At 35.1% G+C, this 27,359-nt stretch overlaps 1 protein-coding gene across 2 annotated transcripts in view; it reads right to left on the bottom strand.

The window, feature by feature from the left end:
• The window catches only part of Vrk2 (VRK serine/threonine kinase 2), a 97,366-nt gene extending 74,648 nt beyond the window's left edge, over positions 1–22,718 (bottom strand). For both annotated transcript variants that reach the window (XM_076833272.2, XM_076833273.2), the window contains exons 1-2: positions 22,644–22,718; positions 20,510–20,650 (exon numbers count right to left, since the gene is read on the bottom strand). In XM_076833272.2, the coding sequence (XP_076689387.2) occupies positions 20,510–20,645 (136 nt within the window). In that variant the 5' untranslated portion in view covers positions 20,646–20,650; positions 22,644–22,718. The remainder of the gene's footprint in view (positions 1–20,509; positions 20,651–22,643) is intronic.
• Positions 22,719–27,359: the final 4,641 nt, after the last annotated feature.

Here is a 27,359-nt window from a genome sequence, read left to right as displayed (position 1 = left end):
TATTCTGGGCCAAAAAATACATCTTAACAAGTTTAAGAGAATAGAAATGACACAAAATTTGTTCTCAGATGACAATAAAAATAAACTAAAAACCAATAAATAACTCAAAGTCAGACAGAAAAACCCCAAAGTATTTAAACAATACATTTCTAAATAACAAATGGACTTCAAAATAAAAACCCCAAGGAAAAATTAAAAATGCTTTAAACTAAATAAAATGAAAATGCAATTTTTCAAAATTTATGGGTTAGGGCAGGGGGCATATCTCAGTGACATAATGCATGCTTAACATGTCTGAGGACTTGAATTCAATACCTAGCAACAAAAGAAATTTTGCTCAATATGATAGCATCTGCCTTTAATTTCTGCTACTCAGGAGGCTGAGCCAGGATCACTTGAACCTAGGAGTTTGAGACCATCTCAAACACACACACAAATACACACACAATTTATAGAATGCTGCATAAGCAATGCTTACATGGAAATTTATAGCACTGAACATGGATATTTGAGTAGAAGAGCTAAAATCAATCATCTAAGCTTTTTCTTTGAGAACCTAAAGAACAATATGAGAAGGAAACAAAAGAAATAAAAATTTCCATGTAAAAATCAATTATATTGAAAAGAGAAAAGTAATGCAAAAAAAAAAAAAAAATCAAAAGCCAGTTCTTCGAAAAGATCAAAACTTTAAATATCTAAGCAAGGCTGACCAAGACAAAATGAAGAAGATGCATTGTACTAATATCAGAAATTACTTAAGGACCACTGCTATCAATCTTGGATATTAAGAGAATAAAATGGAAAAACTGTGTATGACAATCGGTGCTCACAAACTTGACATTTATGTGAAATGTACCAATTCCTTGAATAACAAAAATCTAACAAAATCCACACAAGGAGAAATTATTTAAGTAGCCACATATTTATTAAAGAAACCAAATCAATAATAATCTTCTAAAATAGAAAGCATCAGACCTAAACAGGTTGTAAAATTTAATTTAAATGTTGAAACATTTTATTAAGAAATGACACCATTTCTTTACAATTTTTCTGAGAAAACAGATGCAAAAAGAACATTTATTATTCTGTGAAACCAGCATCACCCAAATACCAAAGCATCTAAAGATATTGCAAGAAAGGAAAACTCTATATCAATATCTCTCATAAATATTGATGCAACAATCCTCAACAAAATATTAGAACTGGACATCCAGATGCCAAAAAAAAAAAAAATATATATATATATATATATATATATATAGAGAGAGAGAGAGAGAGAGAGAGCGAGAGAGAGAGAGAGAGAGGGAGAGATGCTAACTTTACAAAAAAATTAACTTGAAGTGAATAACAGATCTAAATGTAAAGTACAAAACTATAAAACATCTAGTGGATAACACAGGTGAAAATTTAGGTGATGGAGGGTAATTTTTTTATATATATAATAACAAAAATATAATCTATGTAAGAAAAATTGATAAATTGTATTTCACTGATATTAAAAATTCCTGCCATGAAAGATACTATTTAAAAAAAAAATCACAATCTTCATGAAAATATCTAGAAAACACATGTCTGATAAAAGGCATATCAAAAATATACAAAGTTATCTTATAACTCAACAATTGAAAATGAACTGATTTAAAAAATAGGGAAAAGATTTAATATACTTCCCCAAAGATATAAAGGTGTCAAATAAATAAGAAAGATGCTCAAGATCAAATCAACAGAAATTCACAAATTACAACAATGAGATACAACCATCCATCTGTGAGAATGCTGAAATCTAAAGCACTGACAATGACAAACCTTTGCAGGAGTATTTGGAGCAAGAGAAACTCACATTTGTTGCTGCAGGGAATATAAAACGGTATAGCCACTTAGGAAGGAGTTTAGTAGTTTCATACAAAGCTGAACTGTCTTACTATACGATCCTGGAGTTAAGTATATACCCAAATTGGTTAAAATATTGCTACATAAAAATCTGCACATGAATATTTATGTCTGATTTACTTACAACTGACAAAAACTGAAAACAATCCAGATATTCGGGTGAGTGGATAAACTGTGGTATATCTATGTAATGGAATACTATTTAACAATAAAAAGAAACGCTCTACCAATCATAAAACCACAAGGAAGAACTTTAAATGCTTATTGCACAGTGAAAAAAAGCCTGTCTGAAAAGGTTACATACTGTTTGATTCCAATTATATGCCACTTTGAAAAAGGCAAAACCGTAAAAGACAGAAAAAAAAAATTAGTGCTTACCAGGTTCACTTATTTCCCCTAGTGCTGGGGATAGAACCCAGGGCTTGGTGTATGCTGGGCAAGTGCTCTACCATTGAGCTACACTCCCAATCTTCATCAAGGGTTAATAGGCAGGGAGAAGAAGACTAAAAGGTGGAGCCCAGGCAATTGCAGAGCAGTAAAACTACTTCCATATGATACTGTAATGGTGAATACATGACATTATACATTTGCATAAACTCATAAAACTATACAATTAAAGTAGTGAACACTAAATTATGTTCCTTTGTGAGAAATAACGTATTTATATTAGTTCATTAATACTGTAATAAATGTATCAACACTAATTCAATATGCTCCTCATAAGCTAAACTGACAATGGAATGGGGCGAGGGGAGGGGTCATGAACAGGTATTCAATTTTAACTGCTCAATTTCCTGTTAACCTAAAACTGCTCTAAATAATAGAGTCCCCTAATTAAAAATAATATATGATAGAAGGTTCAATGTGAAAAAAGGTCAGAATTTAAGTAGCGGTGAATCTGCAGCAGATGTTCCATTTATTTTCCCTTTGGTATCTGTCAGTTGGAATTCAAAGAACACCAAAAGTTAGAAGTTGGCATCACTGCAAATAGATCTTCAGGAAAAGCCCTCTTATTAAGGTTGGAAGAGAGAGGAAGAGTAAGAAATGAGTCTTAAAACATGCAGAGAGCACGGAAATTTCTGTTTTATATTTTTCCTTAGTTCACTCCCATTATAGTGCCTGAGCAATTATGTGGTGATACAGGGAACCAGAGACTCAAAACTGAAGGAGGAGAACCTTCCTTTCCATTTAGATAAGCTAGGACCCCCCAAAGGAGAGTGATCCAATTTCTTTTTTTCTCTATACCTTTTTACCACTTGCCCCAGATACAGGTACACAGGACAGGATATATAAAGGCCCAGCTTTCTAGTAACAGAACCTGAAAAGGAGAGCCCTGAGATCCACTAAGTACCAAGGAGAACACAAAGGGAGAAGGACTCAGGAGAGTGACCACAAAAAGTTGTGTTGAACTCCTGGGCTCACTCTCATGCTGTGCACAAGTGAAGCTAACACTAAACAGCATGTGAATTTCAAAGAGTCAACTACAGGATAGGCCACTGGCCAAGTTCCAATCTGGTCACTAAGTGGAACACAAAAGGGACCAACTTGAGTAACACTTTTGCTATTGAAAACTGAACCAACATCATCTCCCAAATTATGAAAGATCTGTCAGAACTTGAGTACTGAATATAACCAGGACAACTGCTTGCTAAGAGAAAATATTGATATTCGATGTTAGAAATAAACAAGAACCAAATCTGCTAACATAATATTCAACATATCCATGATGTAGCCAAAAAGCACTAGGTATAAGAACAATAACAAAAAAGTCCACGAGAATAACATCAACAGACTACCAAGGCCAAAATGACAGAGATGTTGAAACAATCTGACAAAGACTTTAAAAACAGCTACTATAAAAATGTTCCACTAAGATAAAATGAATGAAAGGATAGAACAAACAGCAAAGACGCAGAAAATACAAGGAAGAATCAAATGACACTTTTGGAAGTGGAAAGTATATAACCAAAAATCTGTCTTTAGTTCCAAAGTGGGTTCAATACACTTATGGAGATGACACATGAAAAAGTCACTAAACTTGGTGACAGATCAATAGAAATTATCCAACCTGAAGAGAGAGAAAAAATATGGAAAAAACTGAACAGGGAGAGCCTTAGAAACTTGAAGGCAATAATAAAACATCTAACATTTGGAGTCACAGAGAAGAGAAGTGATACTGAAAAATTACTTGATGGAAAATCATCCCAAGTTTTATGTACACATAAACCTACAGACTCAAAAATTTCAGAAAATTTCTCCAAAAGAGTAAACACAGAAAATCTTTGCCCAGATACATCACAGTTACATTGCTGAGAGCAAAAAAACCAAGAAAAATCATGAAAGAAGCTAGAGCAATACAGTACATTATCTACAGAGGACAATGACTCAAATGACTGCAGATTGCTCATCAGAAATCACAAAGTGGGAAGTGCTGGGGGAAAAAAAAAATTCAACCTCATATCCACCAAAAATGCCCTAAAAAAAGAAAAGGAAGACATTGAGAGAATAGGGATATTATACAAGGAAACTGTATGCTATTGGGAATAAAAGAAGAGAAAATGTGGTATATATCTGGAAAACGTAATCAATATATGTATATCTTCGGTTTAAAATGTATTTGAAAGTGGAAGCAGAAATGAAAACATGAATTGATTTGATTTTTGATGAATACAAACATAACACACAAAACAACTATAACATAAAAATTTGTGGAATGTAGCCAAAGCAGGGCTTACAGGAAGAAAATAAGCAAAAACCAATGAAATTGGAAACAGAAAAACAATAGAGTAAATTGATGAAACCAAGTTCTATTTCCTTGACATGGTCAATAAAATAAATTTGTACCAAGACTGACAAAAAGAAAGAAAAATTAAAATGTCCAACATCAGGGGGAAAAAAAGAGGAAACAACACTATAAAAATGACTGACACTGGGGCTGGGCTTGTGGCTCAGTGGCAGAGCATTTGCCTAGCCCGTGCAAGGATCCGGGCTCAATCCTCAGCACCACATAAAAACAAACAAATAAAATAAAGGTATTGTGTCCAACTACAACCCAAAAATAAATATATAAAAAAAAGACTGACATTAAAAGTATAGCACATGGGGCTGGAGGGCTGGCAGAATACCTGCCTAGCATGCATGAGGCTCTGGGTGCAATCCCCAGTGCCACACACAAAAAACAGTAGAGCACAAGAATACTAAGAACAGCTCTCCTTACACATGTGACAATTCAAGAACGGAGCCCATCTTTAAAAATCCACAAACTACTAAAAGTTATCTAAGATGAACACAAATGACCAGATTAATCCAACAACCATTAAAGAAAGAGAATCATGGTTTAAAAAAATCTCAAACCCCACTTTGAGAGAGTTATCTAAGCCCAGCTGGCTCCACTGTAGAATTAAAAAAAAAATTTAAAAAGGAGTAATATTAATTCTATACATTCACTTCTAGAAAGCAAAAGAGAATACTTCACGCCTCATTGTATAAGGTCAGCATTACTCTAATACCAAAACCAGACAAAGATGGTAGGAAAAACAAAGAAAACCACAGACCAATAATACTATAGATAGAAAAATCCTCAACAAAACACAAATCAGCTGGGCTTGGTGCTGCTGAGGCATAAAGATCAAAAGTTAATAAATATTAAATTCAAAACATCTCAAAATAAAATATTAAAATGAGTGGGGATGTAGCTCAGTGGTAAAAACAAACAAACAAACAAACAAACAACAAAAAAAAAAACCCTGGGTTCAACTTAACCACTACCAAAAACCCAAACAAATCCAGAAATATATAAAAAATAATCATGCACCAAGATGAAGTTGGGTTGATTTGAGGAATATAAGGATTCTTCAATATTCAAAAATCCATCAGTATCATCCACTACATTAATAGTCTCAAAGGGACAAATTACATGATTGTATCAACTGATGTAGAAAACTCAATTGACAAAATTCAATAATCAAGATTGAAATTCTCAATACACTTCAGAGAAACTTCCACAACTTGATAAAGAACATCTACAAAAAAAAAAAAAAAGTACAACTGACATCACAAATGGTAAGGAGCTGAATGCTTTTTCTTTGAAACTGGGAAAAAGTCAAAGATGTTCACTATTGCCAAGGCAGTTAATCAAGAAGAGAAGGACAGACCGCAGAGGGAAGAACAGAAAGGCAGAGGAAGGGAAAGAGAAGAGGAAGGGAGGAAAAGAGAGAGGAAGGGGAAGAAGAAGGAACAGGTGCCAATTTTAAGATGACATGATTATCTACAAAGAAAATCCCCCAAAATCTGTCCCTCCAAAATAGTTCACGAATAAGCACTTACCTAGATCATGAGATACAAGTTAGACAAATAAAATTGAATCATATTTTTATATACTAAAAAATGGAGTAATTACAAAAGTAATATTTCAAGAGCATCAAAATTAAAAAGGAAAACATGTCCAACAAATCCAACAATACATGTACAGGCCTAATATACTAAACAATAAAAAAAGCTTATGAAAGAAATCAAAGAAAATCTAAGATGACCCATACTATATTCACAAATTAGAAGACTCCATATAGTAAAAATGCTGGTTCACAAATTCATCTATAAATTCAAATCAATGCCAAACACAATCCCAGAAATTTTTTCTATCAAATAGATAAATTGATCCTAAAATGTATATGAAAAAGTAAAGATATGAGAATAGCTAAACAATTCTGAGGAAGAACAAAGTTGAAGGAATTACACCATCCAAATATCACAATACCCAAATGTACTCAGCCATTAAAATGGCAGAATAACAAACTATGATACATCCATACAACTTGACAATAAAAAGAACAAGTCTAATCTTGAAAAGTTACATTCCATATGATTCCATTGATAGAAATCCTGTACATTCTCAAAAAGATAAAACTGTATTGCGGAACACAGATCAGCAGTTAGAAATTAAAGGAGGGTTCGACCACAAAAGGAAAGCATGAGGACTTCAGAGGTGATGCATCTGTTCTAAATCCTAATTGTGTTTGCAGCATGTGAAAATTCACAGAAAAATACACACACAACAAAATGCTAAAATAATAGACAACTTCATAATTATAATACAAAATAGTAAATGCCTAGAGATAAAATAGAGGCAAAAGTGTTGCAGAGAAGAAATCCACAATGCACAACTTTGGTAAAAAGTGCAGAAAGGAAAACAGGCTTCAACAGGAAGGGGAACTTCAAAGGAGTATACTTGCTTATGCGGAAACTGGAGAGAGCATGTAGGTGAAAAACAGGAAGAACAGAACAAGCAAGATGATCTCCGTGTTTTATTTCCAGCAATGGATTCCAAGACTATAATAAATAAGATTTTTTTTATATTTACTAAGTCACCACACATGAAATGTTTTAAATATATTCTTATATAATTGAAAAAAAAGGTTTATTATAATACCATTCAAGTCACTCAGAATTTTTTCCTGTAAATTTTACATTAATTACTGTAGCACAATTAGCTATCTTCAAGGCCTGTTAGTAATGCTGTGTTTCTTGGAAGCCTGGTATGTGGAGCAGATGAAAGCTGAAATGCACAAGCTGAAATGTGGATGGAGGAACACAGTCCCTGCCCTTTTCCCTTATGTACCTAGCTCCATAGAGACCTATGAAAACTTTCTGGTAACTGACTTATTTTCAGTTTCTTTATAATACCTCCAGTGATACTTAATTTATTATTGGATGTCTCATATATTTTTTTCCTATTTTTAAAGGATAAAAATAAACCAGTAGCATTCTGGTTATATTAAATTCTGCCATTATGGTGATTTCACTTTGCTTTATTAAGCTTTTGGCATTATATAATACATTGTTTAGTTCTCTTAATGACTTTCTATGGAATATAAACTAATAAAACTGTATTGTTTTCCTCTTATAGATGCATGAAAAATCTTAACCTTTTAGTGTGTTTGTATCTTATCAAGTATTTTTTTGGTGACAGAAATTATAGAATTTTGGTCAATCATATTCTTTGAAAGGGATGCAAGACTTGAACATAGTAACATACAATTACATTATCATCTAATATTCTACAAGTTAATATTATTTTTTGTTTTCCTTTGCCTATTACTTACTAGCTGTGGTTAACATTACACATTTATTTCATTTTATAACAGATTACATCTTTTAAATATCTATTTCAGATATTAACCCTGACATTTTAATTCATCCATTTTTATTATTAATTAAATACATTGGGAGCTTGCATGAAGGGCCAAAATACAACTTTTGGGTTTAACTGTCAATCCTAAAATTCCTTACCACACACAGTTCACTGATCTACTTCAGAAATGTGACTTTCATTACAAAATTCTATATTCAAATTACTGTTCTTAAAGTAACTTCTCCAGTTTTTTTTAAATATTTATTTATTTATGTATGTTTAGTTTTAGGTGGATACATTAGTTTGTTTTTATGTGATGCTGAGGATCGAACCCAGTGCCTCATACATGCTAGGCGAGCACTCTACCACTGAACTACCACCCCAGCCCCAGTTCTCCAGTTTTTACTAATCTTGTTTTACTTTATATCATCAAATCTTAATATTTTAAACCACTTTTTAAGTTTTTTTCAATCATATACATTCAAGGCCATTAAAGTCTATTTTATATAAGTAATAACCTGTTGCAAAATGATTTCAGATTTCCTACAATCTCAAATTTTTACTTCTATCTCCCAAGAGACATAAAATTTGGCCAATACAAGAATGATAGCCATATTTCTCTTAACTATCATAAGTCTATTTTCAAAGTGTACAAAGTAAGGACTGAAATGGTTCTTGATCTTCCTTTTATTTTTTTTAATATTTATTTTTTAGTTGTAGGTGGATAGTAATATCTTTATTTCATTTGTATGTGGTGCTGAGGTTTGAACCCAGTGCCTCACGTGAGCACTCTACCACTGAGCCACAACCCCAGCCCCTTGATTTTTCTTTAAAAAAAAAAAAATATTGTAAATTTTGTATTTTAGATGTAAAGACCATACTAACAATCTTTAGCCCCATTCCCACTTTTTTGAAACACTTTCTAATATTTATGCTGAAATCAGGCTTCCAATGAGGGAAGTCATTCTTATGTCTTTCATTATGGTTTCTATTTTGCAGGACTTATAATTCCATGTGATACTCTTATTATCCAAAAGTATACTACCTATGCAGATAACAGAATCATTATTTTTTCTTTTTAATAATTTGTGTCATTTTTCTTTCTATTTGGTTCTTTCATTAAAGCCTTTATAGATACATATTTAATACCATTTTCTTTCATAGGACTTAATAAAACTTGTTCTTATAGTGATTCCATACTGCATTCAATTTACATTTAATTACATAATTAATTTAAGAATACATGCCAGTTCACAAACTTTCTGCTGAAGTAGAAGTTCTGATGATCATGAGAGTCTATAGTTTTTCTTGACCTTTTCATCATGCAATATTTGCCCATCAGATACATAACAATGTCTGTTTTCTACTCAAAGTGTTGTGTGTGGGAATTTAAAAACCAGTTTTACCATTTTTTTCTTATAGCAACCTCTGAATATTTAATAAGACAGTAGTTTTACATACCCAATATTCCATTCTCAATTATAATATATCCGACACTGGAGATCTAAGTTAGAACTGTAACACATGATCTCCCAATACATACTAGATCAAATGAAATGAACTTTTCTTCACATTCTCAGGAGTTGAAATTAATATCCTATTTATAGTAAATCTGATGTTAAGCAGTGGGAAAAAATATATTGCTAAAATATGTGCAATACCTAGATCAAAAATATTTTTATGAAAAAGTGATAGTGCATACAAGCTGATAAAGATTTTAATGGCTCTTCAGGCTTTTCAAAATTGAATAAAACTAAAATCGTCTAGTTTATTTTAATAGCTTGCTTTTGTTCAAAAACTTATAATAGCTTATGTTTTGTTCATTCCTTTTCTTATTATGTATAGACTCCAAAGAAAAAAGTATTCTAATATAACATCTAGTACTGCAATATATATAGTTGATAATATTAAAAATATTCAAAGTATACCCTACATGAAATGTTCTAATTTTTTCATGAAAACATCTGTAATTATTATTATGTAATATCCTGAAAGAACTGAACAACTTTCAAAAACCTAGACTACTATTATATATATTTTGTTATCTGAAACAAATTCTGCATCAAGAGGCTTATTCTTTCACAAGATTCCACTCATCTGAATATATTTTTATACTTTATCCAATACAGGATATAGTATTATAGGAAGAGCATCTTTAAATTACCATTGAAAGACATGATAGAGACCAATTCAATATTTGTAAAAATATCTATTTTTTACATGATGCTTGTTGAATTTCTATCAGATTTAAAGAGGTGTCTTTTGATCTTCTTATTTCTTATTAGACTAAAAACAAATGTATAAAATCCCTCTAAACTAGACAATTTATTCAATTTTGAAAAGCCCGAAGAGCCATCAAATCTTTTATCAGGTTGTATGCACTGCTGGTGGACTAGTATCGCTTTGTTTTTCATTAAAATATTTTTTATCTAAGGTATAGCACATTTTTAATATATTTTTTCCACTGCTTAACATGAGATTTACTATAAATATCAGATGTTCTTTCACAGATTTGGTGATCTTAATATTAAAAACACATCACTGATGCTCTATGCCTTGAGCTGTCAATCTGAATGAAAATGACAACATTAGAAGCATCATCAGTAACAGATTTCTTAAATTAGTTGCCAATACTATCAATTACATATTTTGCTGTTATTTTAGAAATAAGCTTGTCATCAGCACACCATTTGCCACTATCTTCTCTGGCTAGCAAAAAACTCAAAGTGTTCTTTGACAAGGGACATCAATCAGTAGAGCAAAGAAATTTGGGTTCAAATGTAGATGAAGACATTTTTAAAACTGTGCCCTGGAGGCAAATTATTTAACCTCCTCAGACCTCAATATCATCCTGACAAAGTTGTTGGAAGGATTAAATGTAAGGATGTCTGTAAAAACTTAACACAGAGCTTGGACATACTAAGGGCAAGACTTTAGTAGTTGATGATGAAAATGATGATTTCCTACAAAGGATTTCACCAATCAGTCCCAGCAGCAGTTATGTCAGAGACGTGTGACACATCTGCTATGTTTTTCTGGATGCCGTCTTTCCTTCTTCACTTTTGTAAGCTCTATGTTCATAGCCTCCTAGGTGAGGCTTTGGTAACATTGCCTCTAAGAGGTTCATTAGGTGGCACTCAGAATACCTGAAACAGAAGCAATCTTTTCCACATACCCCTTCCACACATGTTGAAGCTTCCGATTGCTCTTGCTTGAAATAAATTTGCAGGAAGCTGCCTTTACTCTACACTAAGCCTAGGAGAGAAAAATGGCCAGTGTCTCTGGGGAATAATTAACAAAAGACAGTTTGTTTCATCTTCATGATAAAATACAGCATCCCCACTAAAAGGCAAATTCATCATTCCCCGAAGTTAAATAGAATGACACTTTAAAAGTAATTCCAGCTGATTAAATTTAGGATTCTGAAAAAAAATTAATTCATGAATATACTCTGAATCTTTCATTTGATTTTAAAATGTATAAATGTTCATTTAACTTTGAGCCCTTGCCTCTCAGTGTTCTATTCTGAGCTAGTCAAACAAGTGGTAGCAGGCATGCTGGGCTCAATAATACTGCCTCTCGTATTTAAATACTCTATTTCACTTGGATTGCAAATTAAAGACAGTCTCCTGAACACTGACACATTTTCAATGATTGATTTTGCAAAACGTGTTGATTTTTCCTACACTGTTTTGTCTCTGTGTGTGTCAACTTTGGCCTTCTTGTCTTGCTCCTTTGCAGCATTGCTGTCTCTTTGAAGCCATTGTCTGCCTGATATGAAAAATGTACATTAAACCTCATGACTAATTACATAGACAGAAAATTCTGAATCTCAAACAAAAAATGCCTATACTCAGAAACCACAACAAAAGCTTCTGACTATGTACAAAATCCTTAGTCAAACCTTTAACTGACTTGGATCAAAAGAAATTCCAGGGCTGGGGATGCAGCTCAGTGGTAAAGCACTTGCCTAGTATTTGCAAGGCCTTGGGTTTGAGCACCAGCAAAACACACACACACACACACACACACACACAAAGAAATTTCAATGATTTCTGTTAAAGTTGTGTTTTCACTCTTTGAAAATCTGATCTTACATATGATTTCTAATACACATCTATCAATTCATCTAGTGGTAAACACCATCTTTCTTCCCCACAAAAGTTTACTTTCTATTAGACCTATTCCAATTAAATGCTATCCAGTATAACTGTTTTATTCTAAACATAAAACTTATTATTCTTAACACAATGTCCAGTTGTTTTAGAATAGACTTTTCCCAATGAAGCCTACAATCTATGGATTAAGTGCATGGTTTCTTATATTTTAATAATACTTGGAAATTCCTAAGAATTGAGTGATTCTTTTCCCCAAAACTCTTCCAAATATACAAAATAATGTCTCTAAATCTAAAAATTGTAGTACCTTACACACAGATTATATATTTTAGTATAGAGATCACAAAATTTAGTATAAATAGACCACCTACCTATTGGGAAGGTGATTTTTACTTTTCCATTAAAGACTAGTTCTACAGTTACTTAAAAATCTTTTTTTTAAAACTGATATGCAAGGTCATATTTAAGACTCTAGACAGATTGCCTACAAAGAACTTACTACAATGCATGTGAATGTGCTCTCACCCAAGTGCAGGATGAGGGTTTGAAAAGACAGTAAGCAGAGAGTTATCACAAGAAGTAATAAGCTGAGCACTATGAGAAAGCATACTATGGAAACAAAGAAAAAAGTTATGGGCACTCCTGCTTGAGTCTTTAGCATGACCAAATTCCCATAGAGTTTTACCAGTCACACTTTGTTTTCTACAACTAGTCCTAGCAACAGACCTCCTAACTTACAATTGACCAAGTCTAAGTACTCTGGCTGTTGCCTGCTTTTTTGTTAGATCATCTCTTCTCCACCTTTACCTCTACAGCTTAGGCAGTTACCAAGTGGAGTAAATGTACCATGTGCAACCACACCAGTATTTTGGGAAGCCCTGCAGTGACTACTAGTACACTAATTAACCAGTCCAATGCTGGATATAAAACGTGAGTTGCTTGAAAATGTTTCAAAAAGGGAAGATGAGAGGAGGAGCAAAAGTAGTCACACTCCTCCTCCTCAGAAATGGCTATAATACCTAAGTAGAGCAGGTTGGATTGAGGTCTGCACATGAGCCAAAGCTTAGAATTTCATTGCCTTTGTTGGCTCATGTCACTTCTTTAATTAATGTCACTTTCTCTGGTTTAATATCAGAGCAAGTGACAAGATTGGTTCTGGATGAATTGTGTTTTCCGAGGACTGTATGGCACACTCTCCTGCAGTCTGACAGAGGGACGTGCCAGTTTTAGTTGGCAGTTGCGATGCACCAGCTTTAGTTTTAGTAGTTTAATTTGTGGCAGTTATATGTTTTGAATACGTTGAAGTATTCACAACGGTCTCATGGAATCTGTTCCATAGATAAAGTTTACACAGTGGAAAAGCAAAAGCAATGGCTATGCGGTGATTAGAAAAAGCTGCTCTTGCCCACAGCTGGTCTTACAGGCATCCCTGTAAATTTAAGAGCATGTAGGTGAAATGATTGAAGTGATCACAGGGAATGGTTCCCTATTTTTATTTTTCATTTTTTGGTGGGGGGGGGATTTCTGTAGTGGGTGTGAGACAATCACAAGGAATATGATGTTTAGAACGCAATTTTATGCAAAATCCATTATTCAAGAAGCAAAGTTTATATACATGATAGACATGCAATGAAATAAGTGTAAGAACAGGAAGTTTTACTCCTTTTGCATTAAGTTAGTTCTAACATTTTGGTAAGCTAAGTTTTTGTTGATAGAAAAATTCAGTAGGGTTTCTGCAATGAGGAGAAAGGACTAAACTTTTTCCTTTGGTTTTTTAAAAATCTTTCTGTTTCAGGCTGAAATACTCTAAAGGTTTTTATTTGGAGTGTTCCCTTCATCATCTTCTTTATATACTTCATGAAGCACCATCAGTTCATGGTGAGAAGAGCTGCCACCATGGAGTTCTTCTAAACTTTGCCTGCCCTTTCTAAATTTAGGGTTCTTTACTGCAGCAGGTTGAAGATCTGGCTTTGATTGCACCTGGCTCTGCTGGAGAATAGAAATATTCATCTCCACTGAATACACGCTGCTTAAGTGCTGAAGGCACTTGCAGGAGAGTAACTCTCATTGGAAACTTCATTACAATACTTTCTCTTCTCTACATGAAGTAGTAATTCTCATTCACCAAAGATAGAATTTTGCCTGACACAGCCACAGGAGTTCCTGTTTGACTTTCAAAATTAATCAACCTCTAAGCTGGAGTAAAAATGGCATGTCCTTTAACCTTAAGCACAAAAAGCTCTCAACAGACTGCAGTTTTTACATCCCTGGATGGGAGTTTGGGCCCCTGATACTTAAACTTGATTCACATACTGGGTTTCTGGCATGCTTTTGCCTATACCCATCTGCTAGCCTGGCACAGTGCCCATTCAGAAGGTGTGATGCCAGTTTCAATAGGGCATAGGTGCCAATCAAAGATGGGTTTGGAGGGGCAGCATGCAGAACGCAGCAAAAGTCAGTCCTTCTGCCAGAAGTTCCTCCTGTTATCATATAATGCCAATGAAGGGCCACATGCTTCATTGCTTGGGATCACACTGCATCTGTAGATGTTTCTGGCCTTCAATGGATGTCTTTCTACAGAATCTTTTCCCTCAATTGGCGATATTAAAGAAAAGATCAGTCCACCTGGTTACCTTTTTTAAAAGAAACAGAAGTCTAACAATTATCATGCAATAATTGCTCTGTTATCTGTCCTTTCTCCTAAAATGCTCTTCCACATAGAAGACAGTATTCAGGAAAAACAAAGTCCATATAATGGAGCTGTAAGAGACAAACATTCTGAAGAAGTACTAATTGCAAAGCCAAGGATCTAAGCAGTATAAAACCCATAAACACCTTTGTATCATTAAGCAAGGAAATCAAACTTTCATTATTCAAATAGCTAACTTCTAGTGACTCTCTCATTTATAGCTTTAAAGTTTCTTAACCTTATTTATTTTATAAACATAGATATTCCTGTGTCTTAAAAGGAGGAACATACCTCATACTATTTATTCCTCTTCTTCCTTATCTAAAGAAACAAAACCTAAAACACTTTAGAAGCAGAAGTCTATCCATATTTCATAAGGAACCCAGAAGCTCTCAAAAGCTGAGAATTCTTTTATTGTGTGGCAATAGAGGTGAGCGCATTTCATGAAGAAGAAATGTCCCCATAGCAATAAGTTTCAAATTAAAAAACCTTGAACACTGTAAACAGTTACAAGATAGTAACAGGTGCAGTGGAAGAGACATAACATATAAATGCACAGAAGAATGAGGTAGTTTATAAACTTTCCCTTGAGGCAAGAGTTTGACAGTAAAAATGTTGAAAATGAAGAAACATAATGTGAAATATGTTAAAAATGAGGTCAGACAATTTTTAAAAATGAAAAACAGAAGCAAAGGCCAAGCTTTATAAAAACTTTCTCTTTTTAATAGAAAGGACCCAGACTTTCTTAGCTATTTAGTTTCTTGACTTACAGGTAAAAGAGCAATGCTCTTTTAAAACTCCAAATTAACAGCCAATGGAGAATACATACAAAATTAAAATATATCTTTTAGGGTCTTTAATTTTTTGTCTATACATCCAACAAGTATATTAAATTCACAAAAATTCCAAATTATTCATATTTTGAGTTAATATCACTGATCATCTATACTTTCATCTGAGAACTACTTATACTATAGCTTCCTATAGAAATTATCTTTATTTTCAGTTATTCTTTTTTCCCCCATAACACTGCTTGTCTCTAAGCCTTCTACATAAAACACTGCCAAAATAAAATTTAATACTGAAATGTGTAATAAAGCAGTCTGTGTTACAATAACTCTACCTTGTTGCTAGCATTACACTAGGCTCTTCTGAACATTATTCTGTATACCTTAAAAAATCAATCTACTACTCTGGAGGTTAAGGCAACAGGATCCCAAGTTTGAGGCCAGACTGGGCAATTTAGACTGTGTATCCAAATAAATAAAAAGGTCTGTGGATATATCTCAGAGGCAGAACACACCTGGGTTTAATCCCCAGTCAGTACTACTTTAAAAAAAAAAAAATCAATCCATCACAACCAATTTTTCTATTTATTTATTAAAAAAATTTCTGGGGCTGGGTTTGTGGCTCAGTGGTAGAGTATTTACCTAGCATGTATGAGGCAATGGTTTTGATTCTCAGTACTGCATATAAATGATTAAAAGTCTATTAACTAAAACACATTTTTAAAAACTTCCTTACCAGTAAAATAAGTTAATTTTTTATAATTTCTAAAAATCCCCCCCTCAAAAAAAAGTTTCCTCTGTTTCTAAAAAGCAAAATTAGGCTATTCTGACAACATGACTCCCAAAACGTCTGACAGTCCCTGGGATAAAGTCTAAACACTCATCCACAAAGAAATAATCCAATTGTTAAGACTTCTCATAGTTTCATTTATAATAATATGTTCTTCTTTATACAAGAGAATGCTATTGATGTACTGTCAATAAAGCATATGCACATTCTTTCGGATGATGTCATGACAGTTCCCTTGCCTTGACCTTCCTTGTGACTAAGGGTACTCATCTGTCAAAACTGCACACTGGATTAAGGGTAACATCTCTAACTGTGGAAGAGATCAAAGGTAACTGGCTTGTGTGGATAAATACCCTAATTTCAGTCTCAATCCTTCAAGCAAATAATTGAACTCTACCCTGTGCATGACACTCCAAAGAGGGTAAATGGTCACCACTAAGCCCAACTTCAAAAATTTAAAACTTCCATAGGTAAATCACATCTACTTTTACTCATAGGACAATCCTGCAAAGAAATTTGGAGGAAGTTTATCCTGTAGTTCTGTTTTTCTGGATTTTAAATAATTTCTGAAATTTATCTTTCTTATCTGAAGCAGAAGAGGTATAGTTTAAACGAGAATTTTTCACCCTCTCTTACGCCTCTATAGTAAATGTTAGAGGCGAAGCAGATATATAGGTTGGTGAGCAAAATCTCCGGAAGACTTCTGTGGACATTCTCTATGTTCTTAGCTTTATCACATAGGCAACTCTTCTAAAATCCATAACAGGATAAACAGAAAATCCTTCTAATGAAGGTCTTTGTCACTATCCTAATCCACTCTGGCAAGAGATATTTAGAATGGGAAATTCTAAACAAATAAGTAAATTACATTTATTAAGTGCTTATAAAATTCCAAGTTCTTTAAACACCTTATCTCATTTAATCCTCATAATTATTACTAACTCAATTATACAAAACAGAAATAAAGACTCCAAAAGATTGAGAAAGTGAAAGTCACTCTGATTTTAAGTGGCATAGTCAATTCAGGATTGGACTCAAATTTGCCTAACACCAAAAAAAAAAAAACCCTGCTCCTATTATGCAGTTCTCCCTTGGGTTACTTGATTCTATCTCATACCTAGCATTAAAAGAACAACTCAGACCTTCAATTCTGTTTCCCTGGAGTTTTAGAAACTTTTTCAATCATTTGATACTAAAATGACAGCAAGTTTCCCTATACCCTAGACCAGATTCCTTTCTTCCTGCCCCCACACCTTTCAGAAACAAAGAAAGAACCTTGACTTTGTTCTTGTATTCAGACTTTCCTTTTCCCTCTTAAAACTATTTCTATTAATGCTACAGGCACATCATTTCTCTGAGTCAAGAGTAAACACCAAACTTCTCTGCCCCTTCCCCTTTCCTGTAAGTCGCTGATTACTGAGAGGCCTGGGCTATTGATCTCAAAGCTAGAGGACAGTTGCACATGCACAATGAGTTAGACATAGTGGCTAGTTTCTTCTCAGCCTTAGGCAACAAATGCTGATAAAGTGTCTGCCAAAGCAGTGTATCTGGAAAGAATATCTGAAAAGAAAATGGCTGGATACAAAGTTATTAAGGAAAACCTGAAAATGACTGCTTCTTAATTTATATATAGGAAGTGATGTGAACCACAGTGAACTGCAAAAAGCAATGTAATTTCTTACATAGTTTCAAAAATAATAAAAAACTAAGTCTAATGAAGTTAAATGGATTCTATGATTCTTTGGCACCACTTTTGGTAACAATGACAATATTTGGAACACACAGCTTTATTATACATTCTGAAGCATGGAGCCTTTTTCTCAAAATAGTTAAACATTTCTTTAAAGGCTTTCCCCAATAGGGTATACTTTCTAATCTTCCCCGGATCCAGGTTCTAAAATTCAGATATTAGAGAGTACTGTATAACATTGAACTTCGAAATATGTTTAAAATAAGTATTATTTTGGTAATGAGAAACAATTTAAAAAATATGACACGTACTTGGACTGAAAAAAGAAAAGACTTCTGTATTTGAATAGTAAAAATGAATCTTATGCCTAAGGAAAGACATTCCCTTTTCATAACTTCACAACAGGAATCAAACAAGTAGCACATATAAACATGTACACATATGTGTACAGACATAATAATCTTAACCATGCACTTGAAGTTAAATACATATAATACAAATTAATACATATTAATAAATAATATTTACATTTTAAAATGCAAAAAGGCATAAGATCTTTACAGTCAATGCTTTTCTTTGGAATTACTCAAGTAATTCAAATGTTAGAAAACTAAAAGTATAAGTGATAAGCTGTGGGAAGCAAGACCATAGCTAAATCACATCAGAAATAATCTACTTAAACCGAGCATGGTAGCGCATGCCTGTAATCTCAGCAGTTTGGGAGGCTGAGGCAGGAGGATAGTGAGTTCAAAGTCAGCTTCAGCAACACCGAGGCACTGAGCAATTCAAGGAGAACCTGTCTCTAAATAAAACAAAACAGGGCTGGGAATATGGCTCAGTGGTTGAGTGCCCCTGAGTTCAATTCCCAGTACAAAAAAAAAGAAGAAATAATCTACTTGACTTCATATTTCTGACTTTGAGTCAAGACAGTATACTAAAGATCTTCACTCTTTGCTATAAGAGAATTAACTAATTTGAAGTCTCAAACAACACTTATTCTGCTACTCTATCTGTACTTTATCTGCACTATCCCATATGGTACCCCACAGGTGGAACTGGGCCCTTGAGACTAGATGCTCTCTGGATTTTAAAGACTTTCACAAAAAAAGTAAAATATTTCATTATTTTTATAGTAACACAGAAATGATATTTTGGGTATATTAAACACCTAATAATGCATTTTATTACAACAAATTTCACCTGTTTAACACTCTTTTAATGTGTTTCCTAGAAATTATTAAATTACATATGTGGCTCACATTACATTTCTGTTGAACAGTGCTGTCTGTGTCACTCAACATCATAGCATTTTTCAAGCAGGTTGAAATCCTTTAAATGGGGAAACTGCACTTAACCTAGGCAATTTTTCTGGGCTGATCTTGTCTTTCTAATAAAATTAAAATGGTAACAAGCAGTTGTTTATTAACTGAATTTCATTCACTCATTCAAAACTACAATCTTAACATTTTCAGAAAAGGTTATCTATCTTTCATAATCCATGCAACAAGTTTGTTTGGAAATATTTTGAGGAGGAACCCACAGAAACAGTTGTGAGTCACTTTTAGTAGAATTTATCCTTGTGGTTTATTTGTTGTTGTCTTGGTGCTTGGGATGGAACCCCAGAGCCTTTCACATGCCAAGCAACATTAAACCACAAAGCTACACCACTTCCAGCTTCAAGGTATTAAAAAAAAAAAAAAAAAAAAATCACTCATCAAATCAAATCTTGCAAGGGAGACCTTCCTCATTCCACCACAGACTTAAGAAAGATTTTAATGATCTAAATTTTAAGTATGTAAATGCATTGTAGGGGTATAACCAACCAGGGTTCCCCACCTGTACCACAGACCACAGTACAACAAGAAAAAAAAATTTTTTTTGAGTGTCTGTTTTCTCAATTATCCAAAGGATGGAACATAACCAGTATCACTCTACACACTCAAGAAAGAATTAATCCATTCCATGCATAGCTGCTAGGTTATTAAACCTTAATTCTCTAGTGGAGAATAGGTAAGAATTTATTAGACCTCTGTATTTACCTAAATATTAACAATTAAGATTCACAAAAAGAAAGCCTATATATTTTACAGTTGTTGTTTCTGAGCTGTAAGAAGTATGTTTCTAGGAAATCAAGTTTTCAAAAACAAAAAAAAGCACTCACCTTTTGTCTGGCAGATTGTATAATTATGCTCTGAAAAGATTTCTAAGAGTCATTTAGGAAAACATGGACAACAGGGAGTGTGTTAGTCATGTCTTGAACCTAAAGTTAACATACTAGACCTTAACAATCTTTAAATTACTTCATAAAGCACATCTATGAATTCTACATTATGAGTTTCAATTTTTAAAAATATCATTATCACAGTTACAATCACACAGATAAAAATATTTGGTAATTTACAGTCAAACTTTACCTAAATATATCAATCCAAATCCTCCAGAGCCAATCATCTTGCCCAGCACCCATTGTTTTCCTTCCACATCATCCAGAACTTTGCCTTCTGGAAGTGGAACAGGAAGTTTGTATTTCCCATTTCTTCTTGGTGGCATCACTCCTATTGGTATAAGAGGCGAGATAAATGATTTTAAAAACCCAAAAGTGTAGAGTTAAAACACATTGCCCAAAATGTCTTCTCTGAGGAATTTTTCCAGTGTACCATAAATTAGGATTCAGCAGTCAATTCAGTTTGGGGAAACCCACCCACTACAGTCAAGTTAGAAATTCACATATATTACAATCTTGATATCTAAGAGGTTATTAAAAGCCAAAAAACAACCAATCTATTGAATTTCATTTTAATTAATATTTCAAATATTCTTTTAGGGGTTCTATAGTAACATTACTGAATAGACCTTAAGAAGCAAAGGGTTAACAATTTCAACAATGAAGAGAATATAAATTTCATATACATGCAAATACTCCCTTAAGAATGCCATGTGAAAGGTCTTCAGTCACTAGGAAAGAATTCAGCTTTGAATTAGAAAGCCATGGCAATGTACCACCAAGCAAGTCATCTAAAAGAGTAGGTATTCAGTAAATATTTGTTAAATAAACAAGAAATTTTCATAGATATATGATTTAGCAGATTAGGCTCCTGGGTAACTTCAGGGCTGGCTCCTCTTTCTCAAAGTAAAAAACAGCCCTATGTTAAGTGCCCTAGCCTGGTATTCCCAGCAACTCCAGAGGCTGAAGCAGGAGGATCACAAATTCCAGCCCAGTCCAGGCAACTCAGCAAAACCCTGTCTCAAAAATAAGAAGACTGGGGATATGTAGCTCCATAATAGCGGGCTCCTGGGCCAAATCCAAGGTATTTCTTAAAAATACAAAAAGGGTATAGAGTACAGATATATTCTGTCCTGTCAACAGGAACTACAATATGAGCCATATGACTTTCATCAATTAATTGTAATTGTACCTAGGTTAGAATATTCCACAGTGGAAGATTTTGAGTTGAAAGACAACTTTAGAAGGGGAAAAAAAAACAAAAAAAACCAGAACACCTGAAACTAATTTAAATGCGGGAGTAACCACGATCTAAATAATTTTTAAACTAAGAACTTTAGATAGAAAAGTTATGTATAAATCCAGCACATATAAATGTGAAGGTTTTTTTTCCCTATTCCTTCTTATCTTCCATAGGAGAAAAGATCTGCTCCTTTGAACAGATTTTTCCCTCCCTCACTTGTTGAATCCAGGGCCTGGTCAATGACTCATCACTATCAACATAATGAAGGGATAATGAAGAAACACAGCATGGTTCCTTAACAATATTAACCTGTCCTCCTGGCAGACACACAAGGGAAGCCAGGAATTTGGTCAACCATCACTAGGATACTGTATCATAAAGTAGGGAAAGTTTTATGGGGGGAATGTCCCCTTCACCAGCACATCATGCATACTGATGCCCAGGAGGAATTTACTAATTTAAAACTTTTAAGTCTTTAAAAAAAAAAAAAACTGTTGTTGAGTATGGCAAAAATTCCAATTAAGTAGACAAACGCGGTTTCATGAAAGGCGAATGTCATCAGGGCTTGAGACACAAGAGTCTGGGTTGGGGATGGTGGGGGCGGGGAGCCTCTTTTAAGGCCAGGCCCTGACACGGGTGTCCCTTCTGCTTTCTGGGTTACTTCCCTGGGTTTGATGAAGAGCTAACACGAGTTTCCGGGCACAGACCGGTACCCGCGGACTTCATCATCAGCCAGGACCGGGCTCAGGGCCTGGGAGGCCAAGGCCCTCGGAGCGGGCGCTGGGTCAACGCGGCCCACGGCCCCGCGCGCCCCCTCCCCAGAGGCCGCCGGGCCCTGCGCGGGCGCCGCCGGCGTCTGCACTCCAACTTCCCGCCTCCTGGCGCACCAGCCAAAGAAGAAACAACTCCACACTCCCCGCCGAAACTCCGCCCGGCTTTCGGCGCACGCTAAAGCCGCGAAGGGGATGCCGGGTGCTCCCGAAGTTGGGAAAGTCAGGAACCCACCAGTGACGCCCCCACCCCAGGTCCGCCCAGCGACGCGCCCCCGTCCCAGGCCCACCCCCGAGAGCAGGGGACTGACCCGGCTTCAGTGTCCGCCGCCCGCCGCGCGCTGCCTGCCGCCTCTGCTCGCGGCCGGGCGGGGCGCGGCCTCCAGTTCCCCGCGCAGGCGGCCCGCCAAGGGGCCGGGCTGACTCACTGCGCCCGGCGCCGCCCCGAGCACCCAGCCGCTAACAGGCCGCAGCCGGCGCCCTCCCTCCAGCGGCCCGTACACGCCCAGAGGGGAGAAGAGCTGGTGGCGGGGTAAATCAGAAATGGGACAGAATTATTTTATCCGCCCTAGCCTTCTCAGTTCAGGGTGGGGTGGAACAGGCGCGAAGTGCACTTTGTAGGACGAGGGTTGGGTCTCCTGTACCGCATCCGTACCTTCCAGATCAAGCAACAGGTCCTTTCCAAGCACTCACCAGCAGCTCGCCACACAGCCCAAGCCTCTGGAACAGGAGGGGTGGCTTGAGAGCCTTTAAATCCTCAAAGGCACCGTGGCTCAGGGCGTGGGCCTGTCCTTCACTAGTTGGATAATCTTAAAAATTTTGAAACTACTCAACTCCAGCTATTTCATGTGTGAAGTGGACAAAACCGCACTTGCTGGGTTGTAAGATTATTGATTATAAAGCTGTCTTGACCGTTGAGAAATATATTGAATTTTTTTTAACCCTGAAGGACTCATAATGAGCTTAAAGTATTTTAGGATACACCAAATGCTCAGAAAACATTAAACAATATGTTAACACTCTGCATAGGAAAAGTCAATAAGTATTTAGAATGTAAATACTGAAAGTAAAATTGGAGCCCTTTAATTCCATTGAATAAGGAATTGAAACTTCCTACATTAATCAAACTTTTCATTTTGAAAATGAAAGCATAAGACATTAAAATATATGTATATATGTCACAGATATGAAAGCATTTTTAAAGAGACTTAGTCTATAGAACAGTTTTGCCCTGAGAATCTTTATACACTAATCCATCAACGCCCATTCTTATTTTCATAAGATATATATGTAAAAGGACTGGTTGCTTATCCTAATATCCATGTGGAGTACTTACCTATCCACCCCCATTCTAAATATGCTCAGATTTCTACCAGTTCCCCAGGTTACTCTCTTTGGGAAGATACAGATCCAGTACCAGCCAGAGCAGATTACTCAAAACTCTTCTCTTTTCAAGCCTATATCCAGTGTGAGTAAAGCCTGTTAACCTTCAAAATATATCCAGAATCCACCACTCAATCACTCCTACTGTCATGATCCTGGTCCAAGTCACATTCTGTTGTCTGGAAAACTCGAATACTCTAGTAAATGCTGTCCTGTTTTCCTTCTACTCCCTCAGTCTATTCACAACAAATAGCTCATTTATCCTTTTAGAAGCCTATTTTAAATAACATCTGTACTTAAAACACTTCAGTAGCATTCTAAGTTACCAAACTAATCCTTACCATGATCTAAAACAGCATTTCTCAACCCAGTCACTCCTGATATTCAGGCCAGAAAATTCCTTATTGTGGAGAAAGGATAGGAAGAGGGCAGAGATGTAGGCTGTCCTATACATGGCAGGATTTTCAGCAACATCCCCTAGGCCTCCCCCCCACACTTTCCACACATGTTTGACACCCCCAAATGTCCCCAAATAGTACCAATTTTGCCCTACTTGAGAACTTAACCTGAATAATCTACCTGTTCTGCATCTCTCCGGTCTCTTTTTATTCTCTCCAACCACCATTGTTTTCCTGCTCTTCTCAGGTGCTTTGCATTTTCCATCCTCCTGGACCACTGTTCAATCTGGTATCTGCATGGCCTTCTGCATCACTCTCTCAGGTATGTATTCAAAAATCAACTCAGTGAGACCTTTCCTAACCACCCTATCTAAACTTTTAACCCATCTACAATATTTCACAGCCCCTTTCCTCTTTCTGTCTAGCATTTTCACTATATAGCAATGTATTATGTATTTTGCTCACTCAAATAGTCTTCCTTAGTAAACTGCACGCTTCATGAGGGAAGGCAGATTTTTTGCCTGTTTAGTCACTACTCTATCCCCAGAACCTAGAATGATTATAAAATACATACCATGTTCTTATATTGTGGTGGCCTCGTTCTCATTTCCAATGCTTGCTTGCTTTAGACAGTAAATAGTAAGCGTGATTCAGACAAGGAAATAAGAGGTGAAAAATTTTTCCTGAACACTTTCTAGAAAGAAAGGTCTTTTCTGGACATTGTTCTGAATATGATGCTTAGAATGGCTAGATCATCTTGTGACTACAAGGGTAGGAGAAAATACAAGTTGAATGTACAGAGAATGCAGAACATTCCAAATATGATATGAGAACACTTTGTTATCCACATATACCAAAAAAAAAAGAAAGAAAGAAGAAAAAAAAAGCAAAAAGCCTCACACCGCACCTCCAGTATATGGAATTTAATATAGACATAGGTCTGAACACATGAGCTTAAACTATAAAACTTTTGGAAGAAAACCTAAGAGAAAATAATTGTGATAAACTTAAGTTTGTGTACTTTGAAAGTATAAAATAATTAAACCTGGAAACCTAAATAAAGACATGTATAATTTTAAGTGCTTCAAAATTTAAAACTTGCTCTTTGAACAATTAAGATACCAAGTGTTGGCAAGGATATAGAGCAACTGTAAGAGTATGACATTAACAACAACAAAAATAACATAGAACACTTATAATAATGTTATAATTAAAAAAGTTATAGGAATGTGGTTTTGCTCCCTCAAAATATCTTCTTGTACTCATTAGATAATAGTAATGAGCAGAGAACTGTAAACCCATAATAGTAAGGTCAGGGGGCTTCTTTGAATTGTCTTTAATAAATATTCAAGTAACTTGGTGACTTTAATAAATATTCAAGTAACTTGTACTATCCCTGAGAGTAAACAAATGGAAACAAAGAAATACATTTTTTTTTTTTAAAGTAAAGATCCATGGGGCAAACTCCTGACAGGGTCTACTTAGGTCATTGTGAAGTTAGGATTTATGGCTATAGGTTTCTCAATGTATCTCATAAGGAAAAGTTTTTTAGTAGCACAGGTGAACTAAGATAAATTTTGCCTGGTCATTGACCCCAACACCCATGTTAACATAAGCTTGACTTGTACACGAAGCCACCCTAAATAGGATGATTGCCATAACAGTTCCATAGAGGACCAACATGGAGGAGGAGATGATCATCTGATTGGTAAAGACCGCAGAGGGTGGACCCCAGTTCTCCTTATAAACAGCAAACAGTAATAAATTTGGAAGAAACATTGTTTCCTTTGTCATTCTTTGCTGGGAGATATGGGATGGGGGGTGAGAGAGAGAGAGAGAGAGAGAGAGAGAGAGAGAGAGAGAAAGAGGTCTTTGCTTGAGTCTTTCTTTAAGTTATAATAAAATTCTCTTGCTTGACTTTTGTATCTGGTTTTAAATTTTCTTTCATCAGGATGCAAGAACTGATGTTTTGAGGTGCAGTTCCCCACTGTTCAATGATATACTCACTCTTCTTCCTGTGATGATGACATATGAGACAATGGCTACATAAGGAGATGAAGAGAGGTAAATTATGTGGACATAACCTAGTTTAGTTTACTATTCAAGGATTGCTTAAAAATAAGCACTGTGATATCTCAAAAGATCGTCTCAAAACCCAGGCAGCTGCAAATCTATGGGTAGTGTATACAAGGTAAGTGAACATGCTAGACAAAGGGATGAGTCACATCCCAGACAGGACAGAGGAGGACAGCACACGCTGTCATCACACTGCTCAGAACAATGCGCAATTTAAAATTCATGAATTGTTTCCTTCTGTAATTTTCCATTTCATATTTTTGAACCATGGTTGACTACAGGTAAAGGAAACCTCAGAAAGTGAAACTTTGACTAGTGTAACTTTAAATTAAACATATGACCCGGCATCCATGTTCCTAGATATTTACCCAAACGAAATAAATGTAAACCTATATTTACATGAAGACATATATGTGATTATTTATTAATAGCTTCATGCCTGATAGCCAAAAACTGAAAACAAAATCCTATCAACTGGGTGAATGGGTGAATCAATAACAGTGTATCTCATATAATGGAATATCACTCTGCAATACAAAGGACCAAACTACTGATACAAATGACTTGAATAAATCTCTAAAGCAAGTGCTATGTGAAAGAAATACATCAAAGAGAACATATTCATAGTTCCATTTATTTGAAATGGCTAGGGACTAGGTTGAACAGACAGGACTGTCTGTAGAGTGACTAGCAGAACTTTCCAGACAGATTAAAATGTTCAAGTTCTTGTTGGTAGTAATGGTTACATAATTTTACTTTTGTCAGAACTCTAACTATACACGTAAATTTGATGAATTCTATTATATATAATCTGCTTCAATAAAAATGATTTAAAAGAATGACAGAAAAAAAAAGATGGGAAGAACCTGAGTCCTTCAGGCCTACTAATTGAACTAACCTGAACCCCCATACTTTCCACATTTACCCCCAGGTGTTAAGTGTTCTTATTGTTTAAGCCACTAAGTATTCATTGATTTTTATGTTGCTTACAGCCAAAATCTTTCTGACATTAAAATAAAGTTTCAAGTTTCATAAGTGCTAATGAATTTGAAAATGTTAATGAATTTGAACTAAATAAAAACGGAACAGAAGGGCAGGTAAACCTATGTTGAGAATATTTTTTTTAAGTGTTGGGATTTAATGCAGAATTTTATGATTCAGAGCATATTG

Source organism: Callospermophilus lateralis, chromosome 14, assembly GCF_048772815.1.
Source record: "Callospermophilus lateralis isolate mCalLat2 chromosome 14, mCalLat2.hap1, whole genome shotgun sequence".
In the NCBI taxonomy this organism is placed as follows: domain Eukaryota; kingdom Metazoa; phylum Chordata; class Mammalia; order Rodentia; family Sciuridae; genus Callospermophilus; species Callospermophilus lateralis.
This window is presented reverse-complemented; position numbering and strand designations above follow the sequence as displayed.